General features: G+C 41.5%; 3 protein-coding genes across 5 annotated transcripts; all 3 read right to left on the minus strand.

Annotated features, from left to right (window-relative positions):
- Window positions 1-48: 48 nt before the first annotated feature.
- On the minus strand, window positions 49-3,824 carry LOC133885883 (UDP-xylose transporter 3-like). 2 transcript variants are annotated; one of them, XM_062325650.1, is made up of 8 exons: window positions 3,599-3,824; window positions 3,282-3,516; window positions 2,405-2,589; window positions 2,008-2,075; window positions 1,801-1,933; window positions 969-1,130; window positions 624-890; window positions 49-476 (listed from the first exon to the last, which is right to left on the minus strand). In XM_062325650.1, exons 2-8 carry the CDS (start codon window positions 3,403-3,405, stop codon window positions 348-350), a joined length of 1,068 nt encoding a protein of 355 aa, XP_062181634.1. In that variant the 5' UTR covers window positions 3,406-3,516; window positions 3,599-3,824; the 3' UTR covers window positions 49-347. The 2 variants fall into 2 exon arrangements, with proteins under 2 accessions (XP_062181634.1, XP_062181635.1); XM_062325651.1 differs by having other exon boundaries at window positions 49-473; window positions 3,599-3,822.
- Window positions 3,825-9,358: 5,534 nt separating this feature from the next.
- Window positions 9,359-14,692, minus strand: LOC133885248 (protein NETWORKED 4B-like). Of its 2 annotated transcripts, none has more exons than XM_062324930.1 (3): window positions 14,066-14,692; window positions 11,636-11,778; window positions 9,359-11,468 (listed from the first exon to the last, which is right to left on the minus strand). In XM_062324930.1, the coding sequence occupies exons 2-3, from the start codon at window positions 11,736-11,738 to the stop codon at window positions 9,637-9,639; spliced, it is 1,935 nt and encodes a 644-aa protein (XP_062180914.1). In that variant the 5' UTR covers window positions 11,739-11,778; window positions 14,066-14,692; the 3' UTR covers window positions 9,359-9,636. The 2 variants fall into 2 exon arrangements, with proteins under 2 accessions (XP_062180914.1, XP_062180915.1); XM_062324931.1 differs by lacking the exon at window positions 14,066-14,692 and adding an exon at window positions 12,072-13,047.
- Window positions 14,693-16,411: 1,719 nt separating this feature from the next.
- LOC133884416 (thioredoxin H4-2) lies at window positions 16,412-19,802 on the minus strand. The gene is made up of 5 exons (XM_062323815.1): window positions 19,478-19,802; window positions 18,567-18,635; window positions 18,361-18,474; window positions 17,606-17,728; window positions 16,412-16,921 (listed from the first exon to the last, which is right to left on the minus strand). Exons 2-5 carry the CDS (start codon window positions 18,585-18,587, stop codon window positions 16,775-16,777), a joined length of 405 nt encoding a protein of 134 aa, XP_062179799.1. The 5' UTR covers window positions 18,588-18,635; window positions 19,478-19,802; the 3' UTR covers window positions 16,412-16,774.
- Window positions 19,803-20,263: the final 461 nt, after the last annotated feature.

Raw genomic sequence — 20,263 nt, forward strand, 5'->3', positions numbered from 1 at the left:
TGAACCTATAAATGCTTCAAATCTTGCACAACTCTGGCTATCTGGATCTTTGATACAAAAGAATGATGTATATCTGTGGATATAGGCATGTGAAGTTACAGTAAGAAGATGTGGAGCATATCCAGATACAATCATACAATATCTGCTGTCTAGTTTCAAGGTAGATCTGCGAACTCGAAGGTAAAATCCTCTTTAGAAACAGATCCTTTTACCGCTAGTAGATAGCAACGCTAAAGAAACCCAAAAATGTATTCGAAGTGTTCATACACTCTGGGTTGGCTTCCAACCCTACTATCTGCCTACCAAATTGAATCCTGTATGATGCCATCGTCTGGAGGAAGAAATTTTCACGCCCTCGAATACTTTGAGCTCCACATGGGTACCTTCAGAGGCTCGTCATCAGCAACACCGCCGCCGTTTTCAACTTTGCTCAAAGAGTCTGACATCAATGGGGCTGACTCGCTTTCTTTCACCTGCTATGTAGGAAACACATGGCCATGATAAACAAGAAACATAAACAAATGAATCTATAACTCGTTCCATATCACAAGTAAAGAAGAAAACGAATGGAAGCTTGGGGAAACCTTGTCCCAGCACAGAATGAAATTTAAACAGAAAAGTACCTGCTGTGGGGAGACTTCGACATTTTTTTGCTGGGTCTCCACTGTGCAGAAGTATGAATATAAGACCATTCCAACTACTGCAATTAGGATTCCAAGTATGTTTCTCCAGCTAAATGGATCGTGAAGCAAAACATAACCAAAGGTAAGAACCAGGCATGTTTTGAGATGGCCCAAGACTTGATAAGTAACAGGAGATGTCTTCCCAATCACAAGAAAAGTGCTGAAGTTCACTGATACAGATATCAAGCACGACAACACGATGAAGAACTGCACATGAAAAAAGGGTAATTCGAATCAGATGGAACACTGACGAAGTAAATCTGCCAAGGCTGCTTCACTACTTACCACAACTTGAGATGTATAATCAAAAGCAAAGACATTTTGGTTAGTCAAAAATCCATCAAGGAATGGGCCAATGACAAACAGGGTCAGTGACTGGTAGGGGCAAGACTGGTATAGCAGTTGGGTTGAGGAAACTTTGAACTTCTTCTGAATAGTGTTAGTCATCTGATAACTGGTTAAGGACAACAGAATCACACAACACATAGAAAAACTCAAATGCAATAGAGTTCTACTACTAGGGGGAAAGGCACCTGTTATTAGGATAAAATCTATATTAGCAAGTTCTTGTGTTCAAATGGCAGAGTGAAAAATACTTATACTACCTCCATTGCCAAATAGACGTTTTAGAATGCATGCAGTACTGCAGTCAAACTTCAAAAACTTTGACCATTAATACACACAAAATTGCTAGGATTTGACACATGTAAATGATATGAGTGGATTCGCCATGAAAAATACTTTCATATAATTCTATGTTTAACAAATTTCACAAAGAAATAATTATAAAAAGTAATGTCGAAACATGTGTATTGGAAACCGTGTTGATATTATAAACGACAAGTAAAAGAGAACAGAGGTAGTAACAAGCTTTTGTTTATTTACAAGGGTACAACAACAATGTACGAGATATAATGATGGCAGATATTTTCTCATGCAGTGATGTGAATATAAACTAGATTTGTTGCCTTGTGGAATACTCGAACAACCGAGCCTGATCACATGGATGATACTAAAAATGTGACCACATACATGCAAATTCTACCCAGACCACAGATTATTATGCACATAAACTTCATTTTGTGGAAGAGAAATATAAGCTGTTGTTGAAGGATACAATCTGAGCAATGCAAGTCGTTATGATTGCCAGCAGGGACAGTATGGATCCCATAAGATTGAGTTGCAGATCAGTGATAGTTGCAACGCCAACACCACAAAGGAGCACAGAAAGAGACATCTGGATACTTCGGCTACAATGTAAAGTTAGGGAGATGTTAGCTGAAGATATTATGGAAAAGCTGCACAAAATGTGTCAAATACAAACCTGAATTTCTTCCTGAAGAAAAGTGTCTCCAAAATAACAGTGCAAGGGATGATCGCCAGCTTAGTCATCTAAACATAAAGGACATTTCAGCAATCAGTTAGGTGGATTGATTAGTATGGAAGGAAGAGGACACCAATTATTCAATTGCAATAAATGCTTGCGCAAAATGTTGCATCTCCAATCAAAGCAATCTCGGAAACGTTTCTAGCAAAAACAGCGTGAAGGTAACAATGAGAAGATATTTTTTGACCTGTGCCTGAGTAACTATTGTTGTACAAGCACATCTTAAATGTAACTATTACTGCTGTAGTACCAGACAAGTAATACTTGCAGGACTGCGTGAAATAAATTGGAAATTCGTAGTACAAGAACTACAGTAGAAAAGATAGCTATGTACCTGGTAAAAACCAACAGAATTGAAGCCAAGGCTCAAGTTGAGGAGCCCAATGGAGATGCCATTAAGTACTCCGAATCCCATGACAGTTCTTGAATCAAAAGGCTTATGCTCGAAGAACTTCATCCATAATGCTACATGAAGGGAGCAGAATGTGACCAGGAGATGCCAGCTCGTCAAGGTAGTGGCTGCAAAACACAATTACAAAGAAATATATATAAAAGTCATTCAAATCAATGTTACATATTTCAGAATATCTTTGCTCTAAATAAAATTTGAAGTATCTTATTACATTTTGCAATATGAAGTCTTGCAATTCAAGGCAACGGAAGTCAAAGTTATCAGCAAAATTCAACTTACGTTGTCCAGGAAAACGCAAGTCAAAGTTAGCAAGTTCTTCATAAGGTGCATGGGTGCATGCACTCGTGACAAAATTCAAATGCAGCACCAGAGCAAACAAGGATACTCCCTCGTGCCAAGCAACCTAAGTAAAAAGCAACCAGGACATGCTACCCAACCTCGTTCACCAACTACAGACAAGCAAATCTGATCCAGAACATCCACAACCATCAAAGCTTCAATCAAAAGCAAGTTAGTTCCAAGATCACATGTGTTTCACCGTTCACAATCGAATGGCGCAATCAACGATAGTTTAAAGTTTCAACAGAGCTCAGTTGACACTCCTAGTCCTCTCTCGAAGTTATCACTGAAGTTAAACCCTTCAACACCATTTGAAGTTTTGAACCCTGCGCGCACATCATGAACCAGACCTACAGCCCCAATGGAGCACGCAGATCTACGCGAATCACAGACCATCCAGCACGAACACACATGTAACGAATCAAGAAACTGGGAAGCAGGAAACAGTCAGATCTCACACCAAAGTTGAAGCCGAGGGAGCTCATGAGCGCCTTGTTGCAGATGACAATGGAGACGGAGGACACCACGGAGAGGCTTAGCGCCCCTACCGTCCCCAGCTGGAACTTCTCCCCTCCCACACCCATCTCCGCCGCCCTCCAAACAGAGCACCAACAAACAAACAAACAAACCAACGAACGACCGCCAAAGATCAAAACTTTCCGATCAAACCGCCGGGATCACGCCGTCCGGAGCACCTGCAGCCAAGAAAGACCCCATTTTGATCAGCAAATCACACCAGCAAGCGCCAAGAAACGGGTCGCGCCCGGTCAGACCTACCAGTCCTGTGTCGGCTCGAGAAATCAGGGCCCACAGGCGGATCTGGGCGAGGGAATGGCAATGGAGGGGAGATCTGGGGAGGAGCAGGCAGGATCGGTGGTGGCGCGCGCGCCCTCTCTGGTCTCGCGGATCAGGGACAGGGAAGACGAAGAGGAGGTTCTCTTCGTCTCTCTTATATGGCTGGTTGGTCGCCGTCGGTGAGGAAGGTGATTAGAGGCATTCAGGTATGGGAGGGTATTGACTCTGCGGTAATTACATGCTAATTTTTCGAGAATTTTTATGTGGGACCAACCTTTCTTTCCCAAAAAATTGTAGATTCTAGTATGCGTGTAGTGTTGACTTTGTCAATGGAAATTTTTGGTGGAGTGGCACTGAAATAGCGGGACAATTTTATTGGTGTGTTCAAACTTGTTCAGCAGAACTTCAGCTTTGAAATATCTATCGAGGATTTAAAGTTTATAAAATAAAATAAAATAATTAATATTTATTTTTAATTTAAAATAAATATAAAATGTTCAAACTAAAGATCTTTAATCGGTTCATAGCTCTAGCTCCATAATTTTCTAAACTAGAGATGACCAATTTTAAAAATTATTGAAGTTATAGCTATACCTAACAGACACTTCACCATTATACTAAGATTTATCAATTTTTTGCTAGTTATGATCATGTAAAATCTTTAGGATTGCTCCAAGGCACGCACATGAGTCCTTCAAATTTTGACCATTTGCACCGCCAAAATGGACAGCCCGAAGATGTGCGTACATGGGGGCATGGGTAGACTACATTTTATACCAATATGTGTATTGTTATATAAATATTTGTTACCTCGCCAAGTGGATCGTTCTTATATCGATTATCCATTGTATAGTACAGCATATCTTGCTCTTTTCATTTTATGTATTAGAATCGATGAGAAGTCCATTATTTGAGCCTAGGTAAACAATATCGGAGCCATAGTGGATTATGAATATTAAGGCTCGAGTCTCTGTGCCCCAATGTCTACTCACCCATTGTTAGGTGTATTTGGTGCTCTGTGACAATGGCATCGTTACCTGTGCACAAGCTCAGAGGCAATGAAGGCTGTTGTACTGGTACCTCCTATCGACCACAGATTAAACTTTATATTTACTTATTTTTATCTTATCAATGTGAATTTTTTTTCAATGGTAAGTGATTGGGTGACTTTGTTAATCTTCAAACTTAATATTTTCGGTTTTTAGTAGGCGATATGAGTGTGTACGTGCGTCAACATATTGTATTGAGTTTCTCATACAATGAGAAACCACAGGTCTGTTTGGTAGAATTATTTCTAATTCAAATTCTTTATGGTGAGTGATTATTTGGAGGAAGTGATTCTGTGGCTGAAAATGATTCTCTAAAATAAAATATATGGAGGAAGTGATTCTTTGCGGGAAGTAAATAAGATAAAACTGTTTTTTTCAGCTCCTCAACTTCTAATTCATTTCAGAGAATCACTCTCACATATTACACTCAGTGAGCTAAAAGCTGAAAGCTGTTTGTTTGGTAGAGCTCCTCTGATTTCAATCGAAAAACTGCTTTGAAAGCTCTGTCAAACAGACCCTGTATGTTGGCATGCACGGAAAGTGAGTTAGCAGCGGATGTCAACCATTTCCATGGTGGATTGGTGGTGAACTACACGAAACATCGACACGAATCTCAAAGGCATTCAATGGTCGGAACGTACCTGATACTATAGGATAAAAAGATATGCTAGAAAAAGTCTATGAGCGACTCTTTGTTCCAGCCAAATGTTTATGCTGTTGTGCTGGAAATCTGAATGCCTAGCAGCATGAACTCGAATTGAGCTAACCTTTCCATCCCGAGTTGATGCTGGAATATGCCACTTTCACCCCAACGTGCATACGCTATTTCCCCCACTCACAGCCGTTGGATGCGACCATTTTCCTTGAACATGATCGGATGTAGTTAATGTAACCATAGATTATTATGAGGAGGTTTGACCAAAGTGGTTGCTTCAAAGTTAGGTCTAATAATAGAGGAACACAAGCCAACAAAAGGTTGGCAGGTAGCCCTATGGATAGTCTTCTTCTTCTTGGCCTCATTTCCATGGGAGCAGAGCAAAGAAGGCAGCAGGGAACACACAGCTAGAAGAAATCAACACACCATGTGGATCAGTTGACCCTGCCCCAGCTATGAGCACAGCGAAACCGCATCTCGGCCGTTGGATCGCGGATCGGACGGCTGAGGAGCCGGGTTAACCTGTAGTGTCATTGGGTTGCTTTTCTTTTTGTTGGCCTGAATTTCCATGAGAGTTATGGGGCTTTGGGCATGGATCCAATGCTGCTCTTTGTTTTAGGCCACTCTGGTTTATACTACCGGAGCAGATCATGTGCCTCAAGGCCGTGGCCAGTGACAGTGAGGTATACTAAATTTTTATGGTGATGTGAACACATTTTTTTACTGCATAGAGCATTGATCAATGAGGAGAGTACTCTCACTAATTTTTTTGTTAAAACATTAGTACACTCATTAGCATGACGGCAACATTTCTAAGATGCTAAGGATCAATAATTTTGCTAACAAGGTTCCTTGCTTTGCCACTACTTGTGCTGTTTGGTGAGCCTTTTATTCAAGAAAGAGGTTTGGCTGGCCTGCCAAGAAAGGGAGAGGTTTGGTAGTGTGAATGGTTGTGATCTCATGACTCCTAACTTTTGGTCCTCTTTTGATATGTGAACAATTCAACTCTCGATACCCTGTCCAGCTAGGAAAAGGCCATCTTCCATGTGCTGAAAGCCAAACAAACTCAAAATATTAGTATATGACTTGGAGGCTGATTGCCCTTCTCTTTTTTTCTCCTCGTTTTCCTTTTCATATATCAAAAAAAATTATTCTTTGATAACCTGTGAGTTGCATCTGGCTTTCTAAATCCAATTCGCTCCGTTTTGAGTCAAATTTACGCCGTTCATATAAATAAACTGTTCCAACCGAATTAATATGTCGTGTAGCAGTTTTTTTCTTTTTGAAAACTCTGTTGAGTAACAGTTGATACATCAATAACAGGATACTAACGATTGGACGTTAGATCTAAAATGATGTACCAGTTCTATTAATTTCAAGTCAAGGAACAGTTGTGATGTGCATGAATGTCTAACAAACCTATTATCCTGACCAGTACAGGCTATATATTGTCTGCATCAAGGTCTAGTTCCTTACTCTTGGCATGAGTTGGTACCAAACCTAACTACATAGCTGATACAACCCAGAATTGTGTTCTTGGCACCTCACTTTACTATGAGAAGAGACACATGCTGACAGACCACCAAACTGTGCTATTCCTAACATGGTTGTATTTGATTAAGTTGTCTGCAAACGAGTTTCATGTGGCAAATAAGAATATGCAAATCTCCATTGGCAACAGTAAAAAATGCGATATACGAAAATCTTTCCAGGGTGGAAAGAAAAAGTCAGGCTTGTTTAATCAAAAGGTAAGCATACCCACACGGGTCACAAGATCAACCTTCTGTGTTCTTCTTTCACAGTTTGTTCAGGGCGGAAAATGAACTAATTTCCCAGCCAATCCGAAGAGATTGTGTCTTATCCGACCTACCTAGATAAAAGCTGTTAATTGGCGGTATTCCGTTGATGTATTCACTGCACGAACATTTTCTTAGGCCTGTGAAAATTGAGTGCCAGCCAGACTTCATTTCCAAGCTTCAATTGCTAATTCTTCCAAGTCATAGAAAAATGCTCTATGCTTCAGATGTCATGTCCTAATGTCCATATATGTCGGTCGCCCGTGCAGGATTGGCAATTCATCTCCAAACTTCTGTTCTGAAAACTTGAGTCTTCCAGTACGTCAGTTAGGTTGGATCTGGCTTGTACTCGGACAACTTCACCATCTGAGTTGAGTATATGAACTGCCTCTCCAGCCCCTTCTGCCCTTCACATCACTAATATAGGAGTTGAAAATTGGAAGAGTCAGTCTATGAAAGTGCATCTAGCCCCGTGTGGGTTTTGGATAATTAATGACAAACGATTAAGGGACTAATATTTTATTAAGTGTATAAACAGGTTTTAGTCTCATTAAAAATGGATAAAAGAAGTCCATGACCCTAAAAAAAGGAGAAGCGACATAAAGAAACTCTTAGAATCCAACTAGTTTAATTTGAATTTGAGTTTTAGGAATGTCGTACTATTAAGAGGGATGCTCTTTGTAGTTTTGGTAGTGTTTCAGTGCTCAAAGTATTTTATGAAAACCAATTTTTGAGAGACACCATCACTCATGAATATCGGGAACAAAAGAGCAGTTTTTGTCTAGTTCCGGAGTCTCCGGGTTGGTCCGGAAACTCCGGAGTCTATAGGTGTTCCGGAGTCTTCGAGTGAGACTCGGTGAAGAACTCTTGGTTAGGCTTTAATTCTGTGCCCGAAGTCTCTGATATAGCCTGGATACTCTGGACAGTGCAAATGTTCTGGAGCCTCCGAGTGAGTCTCCGAGAAGAGCTCTCGGTTTCGATATATTTTTAAGCCCGGAGTCTCCGAATTAGTTCGGATACTCCGGATGCTGTTAAAGTCCCGGAGTCTCCGAGTGAGACTCTGAGAAAGGCTCTCGGTTAGCTAAGGTTTTTAGTCGGAGTCTCGGAGTTGATCCGGAGTCTCCGATGTCTGATGCTTCTGGATCTTTCGGGCATCCTTCGAACTAGTATTGTAGCCGGTTTTTCTCAAAGTGTTACTCGAAGACTCCGGGTGAACTCGGATACTCCGGGTCAGTGTAACGGCTAGTTTCGACAGGTTAGGTGCGTGGTTTTCTGTGCTACCCGGAGACTTCGGGTGAACCCGGAGACTCCGAGTCTGCCTGAATAGCACAGTAATGGCTAGTTTTTGGGAGAATAGTATAAATACCTCTTCACCCCCCTCTCATTCAATGATTGCTGAACCATCAGTTCATTTACTCTCTTTAGAGCATTCAATAGTCCTCCCAAACCCCTCTAGTGTCCAATCTTTGCTAAGCTTTGAGAGTTTAGTTTGGGAAGTGAGATTTGGAGCAAAAGAGCAAAAAGAATTTTTTTTTGAGCATTTTGATTTCTTGCCAAGTTGCGAATTGCAATCTTTTTTTCTTGAAGCTTTGTGCTTCTAGACAGCAAGAGGTCACCTGTAGAGAACCTAATCGTTGTGAAGTGTCACAGGAAGTTTGTATTACCCGCGATTTGAGTAAGAACTGTGGCTCGATCTTTGTGCTCGCTTAGGTGAGGATATGGTTGAAAAAGATCGGCTCTTTGTGAGCTTCTCAACGGAGACGTAGGCACTTCTTTGTGAAGTGACCGAACTTCAGAAATAAATCTTATCTCCATTTAAATTCTTGCAAGCTATTCATTCAAATTGCTATTTGAGGATTTACCTTAATTTTATTGCTTGCGAGTATTTTAGTGTAGCTTTATTGTTAATTAGAAAATATCCATCTTAAAGATAGTGAGATAACTCATAGTCTTTAGCAGATTCTCTTAAGCTCACTTTGTTTTCGAGTTCATGTATAGTTCGGATAATCCAGATGAGCTCGGATACTCCGGAACTCGGAGTATCCGGATTGAGCTGGAGTCTCCGGACACCGTTTAATCCGCTGCTGAGTTTTTATTTTTCAGAAACAACTATTCACTCCCTCTAGTCGACATTAAGAACTTTCAGTCTATGCTTTTCACAAAAACATCTTAGATTGAAGACAAAGTTCACATGTCACAGGTTCAGTGGTTGACAACGTAGAGTTGTTAGTAACCGAATAGCTGAAAAAGATCAAAATCATGCATAGCACAACATTCATAATATTCAATAGCTGACAACAAGAACAAAACTCATAGGAGTATAAAGGAACGACACGGCCATTCAATCCCCGACACGTTTTACACACATATCACAGAATTCTTAGTAACTGAAGAAGCGAGACAGCACAAGTTGTGAACCAACAATGCTACAGATAGGACACGGCAATACGCATGAAAGTGTGAATTTCATTGGCAAATCCATATCGGGCATCCAAGAAGGATGCGCATCACGTTCAGTTATCAGGTTGCCATCACCAGTGGCCTCCTGTGGCCATGCAGCAGCTGCCGCAGTTGCTGATACCCGCTGCGGTAGTGTTCAATGGAGAAGCACAGCTGTCTGATGGCCTCCCGCTTTCCCTCGGCGCTTTCTGAGATCACAAGCTTCTGCTTCTCCACCTCCTCCTCCAGCTCAGAAACCCATGCACGCAGCTCTGACAAGGACTTGCACGCAACGTCAGACTCTGCCATCAGCTTGGCATGCTCAAGCTGAAGCTGATTCAGGTGGTCACCCATCTGCTGCATCTTTTCATCACGAGTTGTAATATCAGTTAGCAGATTGGCCAACTTATCATCAACTGTGGCTTTCCCAGATGACAACAATTCGAGCTTGCTCCTGAGATCAGCAAGATCTTGCTTCAGCGCAGAAATTTGCTTCTCACTACTGAGGGATTCTTCTTCCTTGTCAACATAAACTTGCATAAGCTCTGCCTCTACGGAGGACAATTTGCCTTCAAGAGAAGCATTCGCTTCAGATAACTTTAAAATATCAGCAATAAGAGAGGACTGCTCATGTGAATGTTTCTCCAAAGAATCACACATAACTTGTTCCAGCTCCTTGATCCTGTCTTGAAGTATTGATTTCTCTTCTAAGGCTCTTTCCAGCTGGGCTTCCAGGTTCTTGATGGTTTCTGGTAGCTTTGCAACCTCTCTACTTGAAACCTCAAAGTCCTTCAAAAGTTGCTCGAATTCGATAACACGTTCTTTGAGAACTTCTTTCTCTTCTGTAACCTTTTCTAATTCTGCTTGTGTATTCCTTATTACTTCTTGCAGCTTCACTATCTCAGAAGCTGAATATTCTAAGCTGTGAGCTGCCTGCTCAAGCTCTTCAATCCGAGGCTCAAGCTGCAATTTCTCATGTGACATTTTTGCTAGGTCACCTTCCAAATTCTTGATGACTCCCTGTAGCTTTCTAAGTTCAGCCTCAAGAGTAGACTTATCATGCAGATATTTCTCTGAGAGGGCTCCAAGCTCATGTCTGCATTTATCAATTTCAAGATCACGATGTGCCAATTCAACCTCAAACTGCTTAGCAGCTGAGGTCATTGCTCCTTTCAGCACTTCGATCTCGTTTTTGTGCTCCAACAGCACAGCTTCCAATGCTTCCTTTTCACTGTCGACTTCTGTCAAGCTCTCTAAAGCAGAAGCCCTTTCTTCAACATCATTCTGAAGGTTGTTGGATTCCATATCTGAACTCTGCAGTTTGTCCTCGTGTTCAGAAACTTTTGAGTCGGTACCAAAATCACATTGGCAATGCATGTTCTTTTCCTCTAAAGTGTCAAGTTTTCCCCTTGCTTCATGAAGCTCGTCTTCTAGCTCAATAATTTTTTGGCTCAAGGCATAAAAAATACTGCTATTTTCCTCTTTGGCCTCTTCAAGCTCTGAATCAGATTCTGAAGATGATGAAGATCCTACACTCCCTTTCTTGGATACTTCAGAGCTTACACCAGAGCCAACTGAAACATCAGAGCAATCTGGTAGGGGTTTTTGCTTTTGCTGCGGCATCATTTCTTGAACATCAGGCTCTAGAGATGGAGAAGAAGATTGTGTCTCAGAATCTGATTCAGAGATACCAAAAGAGCCATGTGAATGTAGAGATGATGGGATATTCTTGCGCAGTTCTCCAGTCACACTGTCATACCGCTCAGCAAGAGCATGATACATGTGATAGAAGTTCTTAACATGAGTAATAAGCAAAGGTCGTTTCTGGTAATACGCCTCAGCCTTTTCTGCGGAGAATTCTCCTTCCTCCTCCTCAATGAACCCCAGCATCTCTTTTACTTGCTTCTCCATTTCTGTTCATTGAAAAAACACTTATATTCAGAAAACAACCTGGCATGCCTAGTTAGAGTGAAGACTAAGTATTGAAATCATGCATGACTGAGTCACTATAAATCACCATGTATAGCAAAGCATAACACCTTCAGGTTGTTTGACGAGCATAGAAGATCATAGTCCTTACCTTCTAGATTCTCAGAGAGCCACTTAGAGTTTTGTGGACTAATATGGCTATCCCACCACCATGAGTTGGTTTTTCTTGACTGTGCCATTTGAGTTCTCTTCATCTTCGCCAAAATATAAGAAAATATCCTTTAAGATGCAGACCTAATTGAGATTCAAAAGGAACAACAGTGAATAGTGGGAAGTGAAAGCAAGATACATGCAATAAGACTAGCCTTGTTAGAAAAACAACAACTGTGGGGAAAAGAGAATCTCATGTACAAATCTATAAGAAACTTAAGATAGTTCAAAACCAAAAGTCATTCCAACACTCAGAACAGTGTGATCAAGGAAAGAAAGGAAAACAACAAGTAGTAAAGTCCCAAACATGCAGAATTGCAGAAACTGCTGACATAACAAACTCTGGGATGTACTTCAGATCCCATCAAGTAACTTACCTGTACAAAGGAAAGGTTAAATATACGCAATGCTCTAGCAAACAGAGTAGGTCTTGCATGCCCTATAGAACATAGCAAGAACTAACAAGTCTTCTGAGATAAGCCCAACCTTATCCTAACGATAAGGATGGCAAGAAGCAAGATTAGAGATCAGATGCAAAATGCCAGGGACCAGAAAGATGACAACAACCAAGAGGAGGCAAAGAATCATATCAACATGATCTAATCAACATCGATGTCATGAAGCCCAGGACTACCAACGATTTGCTACCCAAAGAATAGTAACATGGAGTGTATGACAGTGACCTTTTTTCTAAATATGGAAAGCATACTACTTGAAGAATCAATTTGAGAATGAAAGAATATGTGTATGCCAATATTTAGTGCAAAACTGCAAATGTACCAATATTTCTGCAAAATATCATTTTTAGATTAGGAGTATTAACAAAAGAAAGCATCAGTGGCAAACAAATCGTCCACTTTCATGAGCACAATCTTCTCAACACAAAATTGGTAAGCATTACATGTATGTTTGCATATTTCGAAAACTAACAACACTGAAGTTAATCAGAATTTGTAGCTACCGATTATATACACAACGATTTGGCTGGGACTTGGTTATCACAAGTCCAACTGCAAAGGACACAGCAACTACAGCTCTGTGACTGTTAGGTAGGTCAGAGAAGAGGATTCAATGAACTGGGAACAAACTGAAACACAGACAAGAAGAATGGACGCCACAAAATTGTACCCCACATTGATCAAACTTCTGGGTTCAAGCAAGATGTTGCAAACTTGCAACCAAAAATGTTATTGTCAATGTCCATCCATCTAAATAAAGACCACTCAATTTAATATTATTAAAGGTCTGGGATCCACAAAACATGGCAGGGCTCACACCTCGATGGGCACATGGAGGCCTGAGGTGATGGTCAGTATCTCTGTGAGAGCAGTTTCGTTCAGAAAACAATGGGTAAAGAGACAGTTTCCAGCTGCTCCAAACAAGCAGTTTACTTGTCATCAATTTTTTTTAAAATTTTTTTTTACAAATACTTAAAAGTATCTAATACTAATAAAGTATATTTCACGATGAATCTAATGATACAAAAGTTTTAGTTATTTATAAATCTTTCGTAAAAAAAACATAAGATCAAAATTGCTACAGTGAAAAATTGGTGACGAGTAAGCCAAAACGGAGGTAGTAAATGCAATGTAGAACTGAAGTAATGCCTATAATTTTTTTTTCAGTTTTCAACCCATCAATAAATAAATTTATCAGCTTAAAAAAACTGTATAGGCAAATTTGCGCGCTTTAAAACTAAGAGAACTTAATTCATATTAATTTCTAAGGGGCGTTTATTCCATCCATGGAGTGCATGGGACAAACTGGTGCCATTCCTAGCCCATGCTTTTGAAAAATCTAGATAAGCCTCATCCTTCCTGCTTCCCCAACTAGAGACCCATTACGTCAAGAATTTAGATGAACTTAAAGGTGCCCCATCCTAGATTTCCAGCAAAACAAGAAAATAATGCAAATCGGTTAAATAAACTGTTGTTGGGTCAATGGGTTGGCCCTTAAGAGCGCTAACACTCCAACAATCCATGCAAGACAATACGACACCTCTGTCTCTGCACGCGCGACATGGATCGAGTGTTCAGCAAGGATGCAAGAATCGACGTGAGAGGTACAGCAGAGAAGAATCAATGGAAGGCTCAGCCGAGCGCAGCATCGGTCAAATCTCCGCCGACCAAAAGAGAACAGACAGATCCGAGCCGCTGCAATGCAGACAGCACCATCTCTCCCTCTCTCTCTCGCCAAGAACCGAGAACAGCACATGGAAACAACGATCACCGAAACAGAACGCCCGGAACCGCCCCCCTTTCCCTTTCGACTAGAGATTAACAAGCATTCCGCTAGCCCAGGAAAAAAGGGGGGAAAGAGAGATCAAGAAATTTCGAATCAAGAAAAGAGCAAGCGACATCAGAAAACGAACCGAGAAAGAACCGACGGGGGGAGCCGCGGGGATCACCGAAGCGCAGAGAGATCAGAGCATCCGCGCAGGAATGGAAGACGCCGGGGGGAACGAGCAGCGGCAGGGCGCAGCAGTTACGCACGCGAAAGGGGGAGGAGCGCTACAGCCCAAAACCCATCGAGGCGTGGGGTTTTCCAGGCCAGGCGTCGACGCGCAGTTACCGTAATGCCCCTGGGATCATGATTACGGGCTTCAATCCTGCTGAGCTGGAGGGCGTTTAACGTAAACTAATTGCGAGGGAGGGCGATTGGTTCCAAGCTCCGGCGATCGATTCTGCTCCGGTGGGCCGGCCGCCGTGGCTCCCGTTCCTGACCGCGGTGCCCGGCCGGAAAAAGCCTCGGATCGCGGTGCCCGGCCGGGCAGAGACCAGAGAGCAGCCAGCAGCGGAGCAGCGGCATATTCACCACTGCCATAAAATATTCACCACTTTTAACTGGTATTTCGCCTCCATGTCCAGAATTTCTTACATCACACACCCGGCTGATGATTCTTATGCTAGCTTACATCTATACTCTTCCATTCCAAGAGCTCGCCATATTTTTAACACATTTGCACTTGAAAAATAGATGCCCACCGTCCTCATCTAAACGCTGACACATCACATACTCGGGGTGTGATTGGATATTGGTACGAGGTCTTGCCCGTATGAATCATATAAATTGGTTGGTCGAAATCATATTTATTGAAAAGTCTGAACGAAATTATATCTATTAAAAAGAAAAATATTTAGTTTGTTGTATCTATATGAACATGCCGATCTATATTTTTATTTGATTAACTGAATATAAGGTTGTATGAGTAGATTCAGAAGTTGATATTGTGATTGGTTGCCCGCATTAAGGTAATTTTGTGATACTAAAAATTGGATATTGGCAACATTTGCATATGCAGAGCCAGGGTAGAGTGGAAGCTAACAACTAAATACGTTTCTCCCTGAGATTATAGGTGTGCTTAGTTCCCCACATCTCCCCCATTCTGACACAACGGATGTGTAGAATCTTGAAAAGAAACTCGTTTGGTTGTTTACATCCGCTGTTGCAGTCTGGCCCAGTAGGTATAAATATACTCTCTCACACTGTCTCGGGAGTAAAACTTGATTCGAGCTTCACTCCACAGCCTGGCTTGGCGGATGCAGACTCTGCATCAGCTCATGCAAGCAGACTCATTTGTCAGTGTTACAAAAATTATTTCCATACGAGTAATCAATCACAATATCAACTCTTGCGTTTGCTCATACAACCTCATATTCAGTCAATTAAATAGAAACTTAGCTCAGCCTGTCTAAACATATACAATCAATCAAACACTCTTCTTTTCAACAAATATAAATTCACTCTTTTAGTATTAGATTTCGGCTTGCTTTTTCCAACCCTTCCTCTGTTCTTATACTAAACCTCTTCTCTTCGTTCCCTTTGCCCCACCCAAAGAGGATCGCCCCTAGTAATAGCCGTCTATTTTCTCTCAGTATGCTTATAAGATACAACTCTATAAAATTTCATCCGGAGAACCAAACACACCATCTGCCAGCCCAGGATCACCCAATGCGGGCAACTAATCTGCCATGTCCAAATCCAACCCTCTTCTTGCAAGATTAACTCGTAAAGCCAAGGTATTATGAGTCATCCTCCAAAATTAAATGTCTAATCTTTCCGAGACCATTCAATTTCCAGTCTCTTCCGATTTTCTTCATTAAGAATCCGGCCTTGTGCTGTAGATGCATCTTCCGATCTGGTAGCCTGTTTTTCATACGCCGATCTGACCGGAAAAAAAAAATCCCTCTATTATAATAGTGCCACGCAGGAATGTCCTCTATTGTAATATCCCCTTTCTTTTTGAAAAAACAAATGATGGGGTCGTCTTTCTTTTGAAATTTCGAGCCGTTAGGGCTTGCGTGCTTACGGTGTCGTACTGTGACATCTACTTGTGTGTTACGGCTAAGATCGCGATATATAAAAAAAAAATTGCCTCGTGTAAGTTTATTTTTCTCTTTTACATGTTTTTCTCTTCTCTCTCATGCAGCTGCTGTCATGGCACAAATGTAGGGAAAAGTTGACAGGAGCCGCTACATAAATATTACCATAGGCCGTCCCGTAGTTTTTTTTTTTTTTTTGGCAGTTGCATCTCTCTCTGTCCAAGCTATAGTTCAGCATTCTGGTCGAGTTTCAGTAGTTCTTTATGTACGATCGAGCTTTGACCATTGAAAAGCCCACTCGTTGACTTGCAGCAGACAATTTAGCAGAGCACAAATAATTCATTAGTCATGACACACAAATCCATAACATAAAAAAAGATCGAAGCTAAAGCTGGTAAGGTCTCAACACAAAAGCACAAATTCATTTAAACAGATGAGAAGTGACATACTACCCAACCAGCGTAACGAATCCACCAACCCATCACATGATCTTCCTTCCAAAATTATGCTGCAAAACTCTGCGTTCAGCACATGTTCATTTTTTTTTTTTTTTGTGGTGGCGAGACACACCGTTACATATTACTTGGCAACATTTGTATGTGCAAATCCAGGCGTGGGGGACAAAACTGTAAAACATCATCTCCAGGAAACATGGGAGTTACACACAGGAACTACATTGGGAAACTGCTGCCAATGGAGACACGAGCATGAACGTACTCACAGATAAGCCATTTCAAGCTTGTCCAGTTCTAGTTCGCTCACTTGGTCGAACTGCCATCGGCCAGTGCTTGCACTTTCTTCTCGAGCTCGGGTTTGTTAGCACCAACGAGCTTGTCGACTTGCTGCCCGTTTTTGAGGAAGAAGAATGTTGGGGTTGCACGAATATCCCATGACGAGCTGAAATCCTGGAGATGAATCGCAAATTGAATTACATCACTGCCTGCTGGAAGCACCAGGGCACAATGCAGTCATTTGCAGTTTTTTTTTTTTCAGGAGGTTTCGCCTATTGTATCACAAAAGTGGGGACTTTACCGAAGCAAAGCACAAGAGGGCAAGAGAGTTGCTTCGAGAAAAGTTACAAGGCGTCCCTCATAGGTTTTAACTAACTATAAGCATGGAGCTGACAGGATGATAATATACTTCAGCTAATGGGAGTATAATAAGCATGCACCACATATCTTTTTACTTATTTTTAACAAACAAAAAATGATAAGATGCTCTGGGTCATCACTACAGGATTAGTGCTCATTTGCAAGATTAATGTTGCATAGCTTAGAATCTTGTCCGTAAGAAAAATGTGACTGTAGATGGCAACTAAGGAGAAAGTCATAGGGAACACTGGAACACATAGGTTACACCACGGTACTGCAGTGTGTCATTCAACCGGCTGATGCCTTTAAGTATGCAATCTTGTCATGTTAATTAACCCTTAACTGGTGCAGTTTACACAAAGACTAACAGAATCAACTGAAAAATAACATTATTGATCAGATTAACAGCATCATAGGCAGTCGTATTTTTTATTCACAGAGAATCTAAAGTGATGTATATTTCAAAGGATTGATTCAATATGGCAAGATAGAGTTTACCATTAGTTCATCAACATCTATTGTCAAGAACATGAGTTGAGGGTAAGTCTTTGACATCTCAGCATAGATAGGTGCAATGACGCGGCATGGTCCGCACCAGGTAGCGCTGAAATTTGCCACAACCTACAATAGAAATTGAGGAGTATCCTCATGTATTTGTTCACACAGCTAGCCAGCTAGGTGGCCTTTCAAGAGAATTAAGAGTTCAGAGGTATAGAAAAAGAAATTCAAGACCACCATACAATAGTTAGTACAAATTGCCCATTTTATTGAACAAGGACCATGCATGTTAAGTCCTATTATAAAAAACCGCAAAAGCTTCAACTGCTCTGGTATATTATTGGGTTTCAAGCTGAGCGCATCCTCATATTTTCATAAAAGCTTTTCAGCCAGAAATTTAACATAAGAGATGAATCAGCAAATCATGTTACAGTTAAGACAACTAAAGCTAGCAGCAAATCACTATTCGTAGACAATTTGTGACCTGTTACTGGTTATATTATGTGTTTCATTACCTCATCAGGATTTCAGTCTCTGGTTCTCACAGTATAATTGCATAAGTGTTTTCCTTTTGAGAATTAAGCATGGTAGTAAGCAGGTTATGTGTAATGACTTTTTCAACCTATTAGCTCCATATCATTGCATTCACGAATCACGATGCAAACTGAAGGATTTAAACACCAAGTATGCGTAACAAACATCATGAGAAGCGAATGATATCTCTGGTCCCTCAATTAGACTGCAAACCCACTTACAATTTTCCCATCTCTGTTTGCTTCTGCAATATTCTGATCCCAGCTCTCTTGGCTTGTTATTATATGCACATTTCCACCTTTGAAATCAAGCTTTTCTTCCTCATCGTGACGTGCCTGACCAAAAGAAAAAAAAAATACACATTCGAGGTTATCATCTATGCAATAAAAAAAACACTTAGAATTGAATATTCTATCAGAAGGCTCACCTTTCCCGCACAACCTCCCATTGTGAACTCCAATCAACAAAGCTAGCACACCAGTGAACAAACTGCTTCCTAAATAATGTCAGACCAGTCAATATCTATATAAACAAAATGCACTTTAAAAATATAGACACGTTCTAAGAAAATTAGATTTTCAATGGGGAAAGCATTTCTCATCCATGAATAGCCTAATAGGTAATACAAACTGGTAAGTGACATAAAACAAAAGAAATTTTGAGCATACATCACCATAATATGGTTCCAACAATACCGCTTCGATGCCTCCCTTGCCCATGATCACTCAGAGACTGGTAAGTGTTCTAATGTCAACAAGTATACTGCCGGTGCCCCCCCCCCCCCCCCCAAAAAAAATGTGTGTATCTATTTCAAGCTTTAAAAACACCTTACACAAAAACCAAAATCAAGCAAACCAAACCCGGCCAGCCTTTGCTGATAGAAGTAGAACAGCTTGAGAGCCTGATAAACAACCTAATCTAGAATCATCTGAACATCACTATGACCTTCACCAGTGACTTCAAACGTCTCGGGAATCAGCACCAGGGACCGCACAACGACCACGCGCCTCCTGTAAGCCATTCTTGTCCCAGCCCATCCCAATTAAATCCCAAAAAACAACCATCTCGACGATAAACAAGTCACTATGTCGCCCCTCCTTTTCGTCCTGCACGAACTACCCGCAATTACCCAAGGAACAGGAGATAACAAACGAGTAATCGACACTGACTAGGTTGCATGAACCCTAATGTTGGACCCCCCCCCCCCCCCTCGGGAATCCAAAAGAGGGAAAAAAACATTTCTTCCTCCGAAGCAGTAACGTTTCCAAACGATCCGCAGGTAGCGCCACCAGAACCATCGGAACGGATCGGGTGAGAGAGGAACCGAGCAAGATTCACCTGGGATCGGAGCGGGGATTTGGCCGCCAAGGGGAGCCCCGCCTGCAGCCGCAGAGCTGACGCGGTACTTGTGAACGGAGGAGACGGCAGCCCTGGATCTCCTCGCTGCGCACGCGATCGAGAAACCCAACTCGATGTGCAACCAGCCGCAACCCTCCCTCGCCGCCGCCGCGGAGTTGACGAGGGGAAGGGGGCGGACGTTGGATTTTATACAACTTGTGTTGCTTTCCTTCTGTCTGGAGAAGGCGACGGCGACCACGACGACGCGGTCGCCGCTTTGGATGGTTCCGGCCGGCTTCCCGCGTCGGGCGTGACGGTGGAGGAGCCCGCGTCGTAACGGCCACAACTAGGACGGCTCGGGTCGGCGCGACTCGTTTCGTTTCCGGCTGCCGCCTGGGGAAGAAATTATTTTTCTTTTCTTTACTAGTTGAGAATTTAAGCGTTGTAACGAAAATAAAAATTACGTAAGATGATATCAAATATATGTAAGCTATTGTTTACAGGCTACTTAATATGTCGATAGGTCTAGCATATAGTAAGATTATGAAGGAATAGAAAGTTGCAAAATCAAATTTATTTGACAGCACACCAGGTTGTTCTGTTGGTGGTTCAGCAACAAAACCAAGTGCTGCTTGTTATTCACATGTCCTTTCATATAATTTCACATATAACAAAGGATATGATGATGGAGCAGGCCTGTGCATTTATGAGGGTCAATCAATATGGGTCGAATTAAAACACATCCTGACCATTATAGTATTATTATCTTCCTATATACAATATCAT

The sequence above is a fragment of the Phragmites australis genome, chromosome 11 (genome assembly GCF_958298935.1).
Source record: "Phragmites australis chromosome 11, lpPhrAust1.1, whole genome shotgun sequence".
NCBI classification, from domain to species: Eukaryota; Viridiplantae; Streptophyta; class Magnoliopsida; order Poales; family Poaceae; genus Phragmites; species Phragmites australis.